At 37.6% G+C, this 6,743-nt stretch overlaps 1 protein-coding gene across 1 annotated transcript; it reads left to right on the top strand.

Moving 5' to 3' along the window:
• LOC105169049 (protein root UVB sensitive 6) lies at nucleotides 574-6,684 on the top strand. Its single transcript, XM_011089314.2, has 13 exons — nucleotides 574-1,226; nucleotides 1,869-1,967; nucleotides 2,082-2,195; nucleotides 2,573-2,644; nucleotides 2,744-2,854; nucleotides 2,942-3,061; nucleotides 3,454-3,555; nucleotides 3,665-3,737; nucleotides 4,197-4,280; nucleotides 4,425-4,489; nucleotides 4,673-4,774; nucleotides 4,851-5,030; nucleotides 6,126-6,684. Exons 1-13 carry the CDS (start codon nucleotides 864-866, stop codon nucleotides 6,189-6,191), a joined length of 1,551 nt encoding a protein of 516 aa, XP_011087616.1. The 5' UTR covers nucleotides 574-863; the 3' UTR covers nucleotides 6,192-6,684.

Genomic DNA, 6,743 nt, shown 5'->3' with positions numbered 1-6,743 from the left:
CATCTCAAAGATGTGTCAAAATTGAAACCAAACATACTGGTAATTTTTGTGTGTATATAATAAAATATGTGTTAAATCTCCTAAAATAATTTCAGTGAATTACAAACATAAAATTTTATTTAAATAGTTTTTATTATCTATTTTTTTTTTCAAATCTATACTATTTATTAAGAAAGGAATTCGTGAATTAATTAGTATGATTAGCAAATTATGAATTGCCTAAAATGCTTCCAACGATATTTATTTCTTCTATGCAAATCAATTTTTTATTAATTAATATATTTTTATTTATATATAATTAAAGTTAATTATTTATATTAATTTAATTGTTCATATGCATTGAATGTGCATAATAATTAAATATTTGCAAATTTTCATTTTTTTTTGGGTTTTCTCTTATTATTATTGTTTTTGAGAAGCCCTACTGGAATCCAGCTGACAGAACACACAGTCACGGTCAGTGTAGTGTTTCTCTTATTTCTGGGTGACATCTCTTGCTGCCACGTGTCCATGAAGCCTTCCTTCCATGCCCTCGCTCGTCACCCCATCAAAACCCCACCTCCCATCTCTTCCCCTCCTCCCTACACCATCTGTGGTTCTTCTCTCTCTCTCTCTCTCTCTGTCTTTCTCTCTCTAGAGGAAGAAAGAAAGAAAAAGAAGAGCAGAGCAAAACAACAAAATCATAACAAGAAAATCTCTCTCTTAATCTCCGTTCACCTAAATATAGCGCTCTTCCAAAATTCTTCCGCTCTCTCTCTCTCTACACACACACATACATATACGTACAACAGCGTATATATACACACCGTTGGTTTTTGCCTTCACCAGAGTTGATCTTGATTTTGCTGCATTGTTTGGGTACAATGAAGCTTAAGCACCCCTCCAATTCCGCCTCCCAAACCCTGACATCCTCCGACACGCGCATGCTCGTCCGTGAGACGCTCCGCATCAGCGCCAACCTTGCCTCGGCGCCTCCGCCATCGCCCGCCGCGGGGGCTGTGGCGCCTCAGGACCGGACTTTGCTCCAAGATTCTAGCTTTGGTGGGTTTGTGGAGGATCAGTTTCTCGATTCGAGCTTGAGGTTGATTTGCTGCGAGGAGATCGATGGTAGACGGTGGCAATACTTCGCGGAGAATAATATTAGTGTCAGGAGTGGTGGTTCCAAGAAATTGAAGAAGAATTCTATCCGCGCTGTTAGCTTGCAGAGTCCTCAGGCCCCCATTGATGTCGGTATCTTTTATTAAGTGTTCTTGTTCTGTTTTCCTTTTCTTCCTATTTCTTTTTCAACTGTCCGCATTGGTTTCATTTGACAAAATATCCATGCATTAAAACCCTTAAATTAATTAATTGTTCCCAATCTAACTTATTTTGGAACATTTAGATTTGGGTTCAGGAGCTAAGTGAGAGATCCAGCGCAACAAGATAGAAAGTTGAAAACTTGTTTGTTTTGGCTGTTCTGTAAAGTAACCAGTTTGGCTCTTGCAGCTAATAAGTTGAAGTGGTAATGTTGTTCTTATGTTATACAAACATGCAATATGCTAATCTCTTAATGAGACAAACTTGTGATTGAGCTGGTTGAGTAACTTATTCGGTCTCAATATTAAACAGCTGATCGGTCGCAGCATTAAATACATGAATGAAAGGAGCTTTGCTTAACTAGAATGTTATGTCTGTTCATGTATGCGCACGTGCGAGGCCAAGCATAAATACTCAGCCACCTGTCCACATACACCTACTAAAAGTATTTAAAAACTGGAAAAGAGAAAAAGAGAAATAGCAAGAATTGAAACTGCATGACTAAACTATTATTCATCAGTCACCAGTTGCATTGTCATCTTCATTTTTCTTTTGTTGTTTATGTGGTCCAGGAGTTGATGGCGTTTATAAGATCCTATGTCGTCCCAGAAGGTTTTCCAGACAGTGTCACTCCTTCTTATGTGCCATACATGACATGGAGAGCTTTAAAGGTACCCTTCTAATGTACTAATGGTACCAAGGTGCATTCGCATACAGCATTGAGTGTGTTCTGTTACTAGTAGTTCAACTGCTTAAGTAGGTGCTGACTGTTGTTTTGGTTGTAGCACTTCTTTGGCGGAGCAATGGGTGTTTTCACAACGCAAACACTCCTAAGTTCTCTAGGAGTATCCCGAAACAGAGCTGCACCAGGTGCTGTAGCTATCAACTGGATTCTCAAGGTATGCATCATATGAAACCTTACTATTGCATTTTGGAGATATTAGTTGACTAGTTGCAAGATATTGTGTGTTGTACCTTGGTTGCAACTGTGTGAAAACTTGAGAGTTTTAAGCCGACTATTGAAGCATAAGTTGAAGTATCACCTATGTGGACGCAATGGGATCTCATTATTTACTTCTGAATTACATTTCTTCATGATAAAGTACATAATGAAAGTTGTTGGATTCGATCTGCTCTTGTTCATGAAGGAATATATGCTGTGTTACCTAGCATACGAAATGCATAGTTCTGCATGCCAATTTTCAAGTTTTGATCAATGCTCTAAATTCAGTTGCCTCAAATCTAAACTTAGAATGTAAAATATGGCCACTTATAGGATGGCGCGGGACGGGTTGGGAAGATGCTTTTTGCTCGGCAGGGAAAGAAATTTGATTATGATCTAAAGCAGGTAATAAATTGTTAAATTTGGTGCTCTGAAGAGAAAGCAGAGTTTTATGATGTTGTCCGATACAATTCTTTATCTTCTCATATTTTGAACTTCGTTCAGCTTAGGTTTGCCGGTGATCTCCTAATGGAGTTAGGAGCTGGAGTAGAGTTGGCAACTGCAGCTGTTCCCCATCTATTTCTTCCATTGGCATGTGCTGCCAATGTGGCTAAGGTAGTCTCGTTTACTGTGCTTTTCATTTGTCAGTATCTAGGAAGGCTGAGAAATTAACTTCATACATCCATCTTGGTTTGCTTAAAGAATGTTGCTGCGGTGACATCGACTTCAACTCGAACCCCAATCTACAAAGCTTTTGCTAAAGGGGAAAATATTGGTGATGTGACTGCCAAGGGAGAATGTGTGGGAAATATTGCTGATCTGGTACGCTTTGTTCAATCAAGATACATTGTTTACGATCTCTAAATTCTATTAAATCTCGCCTCATCAAGCAAACTGGTACCAGAAGCTCTTTCATGCATAATTTTGTAACATGAAGTGACATGGTTTAGTAACCTGCCTTTCTGGAAAAAAAGCTATGTAACAGTGACTTGATTGTCCTATATTATCGCACCATCTCACTCTCATCCCAACGTCTTCACCTTCAGATTTAAGGCTCACAAGTAAAATCTAGTGACTCTAAAGGATTTCGTGTGCCTAGGTTTATCTTACATATCGATCCACAAAGCTATAAATCGTCTTGCTTCCTATCTCCTGTTTGAGCAATTCGTTTGCATTTTAGTTGGAACTGATTACCATTACTCTTTCTTGTGAAGCTTGGTACTGGACTCAGCATTCTGATTGCCAAAAGGAACCCATCCCTGTTCACCACTTTTGCTCTGCTTTCATGTGGATATGTGATGAGCTCTTATCGAGAGGTTGGATTATGCGAATATATCAACCCTTCCTCCTTCCTTTTCCTTTGTAACTCTTATGTTTGTTTATCTTAAAGTGTTGATGGAAACTGTGTATATTGTATCCTTTCAGGTGAAATCTGTTGTTTTGCATACATTAAATCGGGCACGATTCACTGTGGCAGCAGAATCCTTCCTGAAGACAGGTTGGAACAAGTGCATTCTTTCTGCTTCTTCTTCTTTTTTCCTCTCTCCCGCTGGCGTGTGGTCTCTCATTAGGCTAAAAGAAAATGTAGACGGCCCAAATAAAGGGACTTAACATGAGGGAAACCTGAAGCATGATTGTTTTCTGTTACCATTGACAAAGTAACTTGACGGCATGATTGTAGTGTAGTTGTAGATGAACTATGGAGGTGGTTCATGATATAGCCATTACCAACATTAGCTATGTTTTATGGCTTTATAGAGTGGCTAAACTTGCATTTCTAATCTTGAAATTTTGAGAGCTCATTTACCAGTATAATCACTTTTCAGCAAATCTAGGTGAGTCTGGAATTTGCCTTCATGTTGGAGAAAGTAGGGCATGATTTTCTTTTGCTTTAACAACGGTGAAAGATATTAAAGTCTTTCTGATTCTTTTGTTTGTTGTATTCTTCATTTTTCAGGGCGCGTTCCAAGTTTGCAAGAGGGAAATTCAATGGAAAATATTTTTGTTCCCCCATGGAAACAACACAGACCTATTGTTCTTGGTACTTGCAAATACATGTCTATCTTTGTCTCTCTTTCACACAGCCTTTCTGAATGCATGCACATGCACGCTTGTTTGTCATCTTACTACTATTGCATTTATGGAGATTATAGATTGATCAAGAATAAATTCTGATGTTTTGCAGGGCCAAGATTTAAAGAAGCATTCCAAGACCCTAATTCATACCTTGCTGTGGAGCCCATTTTTGAGGTGTATTACTTATTACTGGGAAATCATACTGATGTCAAGCCTGTATCTTCCCCTAATCTGCATGTGTTAATGTTCATGGATTTCCACTTGCATTACATTTGATGATTTATGTGTGCATAGTTTTGATTGCTTAAAATTCTCTTACCGTGACTTACAAGTTTTTATCAATTTTCTTGATGACAGAAAGAACGATACATCATTACATATAATCCTTCAAAGGGAAATATCTATGCCTTGTTCAAGGATCAAGCAAAGTCTGATGATATACTGAAAGCAGCTTTTCATGTGAGATTGTGGACGTGATTTTCTTATACTCAGCATTTTTGTAAGTGTTCCTTGCTGAGATCACCTTGCATTACAGGCTCATGTGCTTCTTCACATCATTGATACCTCCAGTCAGGACCAAGCTACCTATAGAAAGAGAGATCATGATCCTTCAGCTGGATTGCCAACATTGGGCGACCTTCAATCACATATTGCAGAATCGTATAAGATGGTATCAGCTTTATATGGGCCTTTTAAAAACAAAGCTAAAGATCAGGTACTTGTTCTCTTCTTAACCAAGCATTTTGGAAATTGAGATGAGCTATTGAAATTATTCGGGATGTACTACACTAGATAACTGTTTTATAATATGCTCATTAATTCTTTGAGTGAAACCTATTGTCTTTGAGGCAGCCACATAGCATAATGAAGTATGGAGATTGGCTGCTAATCTTGAAAAATGGATTAAATCTCATGGTGAATTCTGCGATGATTCACACATTAAGGGGGTGTTTGGACGAGCTTATAAGCTCTTTGGAACAAGTTATAAGATGTCGAAAAGTGTGATAATTTTTTTTTTTTTTTGAGAAAGAGCTTATAAGATTTAAAAAATAAGTCGTTTGGAGCTTACAAACTTCTTTGAAAAATAATACTGTGAGTAGTTTGTAATTTATTTTTGAGATTTTAACAAACTCCTTCAATTATGATCATACTAATGACAAAATTGTCATTATTAACATCTTATAAGTTCTGTAATTTATAAGTTTTAATCAAGTGTTTATTTTTAATAAGATATAACTTTTTTATAAAGTCTAAAAATATCTTATATTATGAATGATGTTATAAGATGTTTTAGATAAGGTTAACCAAACACCCTTGAACTTAAGGTGACTTAGATGGTTTCTCTGGAACCTGAAAAGCTTCATTTATGTGTCCTTCAACACTTTTGATCATGCAAGGATGCAGAGAAACTTCAAGCCAAAAATGTAGTAGTTTGTGAATGAGATCTTCAATCGTGTGTACCATATCACACAGATATAATGGAAGAGGGGAAAAGAAAATTCATTTCATGTTCTGTTGACTTTGGAAGTAAACGAAAGAAATTGCTTGTTATTTATGAAAGATTATTAAAGGGCACACATTGATTGGAAAAGCCCTTTAAATGTGAGATGATCCACACTCTTTGTTCGTGACTCTAGTAAGTAGCTCTACAGCTAGTTGGTGATGGTATATACGAGTTCCTAAAACTGGGATGTCTACATGAGGAGAGAAGAGAGAGATTGGTTTGTTATTTAAATTTCTGGTCCATGCTGATGCTTATGACTATGTTTTCCTGCTTGCACCAATGGCTAATGGTTTTACGTTGTTCCAGGGGTGGGTTATGTCAGAATCACTACTTAATCCCGGCAGAGCTCGACTATGTGAATTAGTCAGATAATAAGATTCATGTAGGTCTTTAAATTTCTGTAAGAACTTGGAAGGATTGGAAAGATCTCTGGTTTACTCCCTTGTCTCTGAATTGACTTGACTATGCTTGGGGACTGGATACATAGGCAAGGCAATGCTGTGGCGGGATCAGGGAAACATGTTTTCCTGGTGCCAAAGAACCCAGTTTTCTGCATCGGACGCTAACAAAACTTGCTACTGGTGTTTGAACTGATGTGTAAGATCCTTAAGTGCCATGAAGGCACAGTGATAGAATGAATAGTCGACTAGAGTGGCCAATCAAATAGGTGCCGATTTTAAATTTGTCTAAGTATATCGTTGTTTTATCATATGCATGACTTGTCTGGTGCCTCAAAACCTCTTAATGGTGATGTATATTCAGTTTTGATATTTCTCATTTTCCTCCAATTTCTCTATGTTATCATGCATCCTTTTTGTAATACTCAAGTTATTCATCAACTACTGGCTGGCTTTCTGTTTGTTTAGTTAGCTTGCCTCCGGCTGATGATATCGCAGTCTTCCGTGTGATTCGCCTGTCTTGGTA

Source organism: Sesamum indicum, linkage group LG8 (genome assembly GCF_000512975.1).
Source record: "Sesamum indicum cultivar Zhongzhi No. 13 linkage group LG8, S_indicum_v1.0, whole genome shotgun sequence".
Taxonomy (NCBI): Eukaryota; Viridiplantae; Streptophyta; class Magnoliopsida; order Lamiales; family Pedaliaceae; genus Sesamum; species Sesamum indicum.
This window is presented reverse-complemented; position numbering and strand designations above follow the sequence as displayed.

Coding starts and splice junctions, on each gene's coding strand:
- LOC105169049 (XM_011089314.2), top strand. CDS start 864: ATGAAGCTTAAGCACCCCTCCAATTCCGCCTCCCAAACCCTGACATCC. Junction 3,062..3,453: donor TGGGAAATATTGCTGATCTG/GTACGCTTTGTT, acceptor TTTCTTGTGAAG/CTTGGTACTGGACTCAGCAT. Junction 4,775..4,850: donor TACTGAAAGCAGCTTTTCAT/GTGAGATTGTGG, acceptor CTTGCATTACAG/GCTCATGTGCTTCTTCACAT.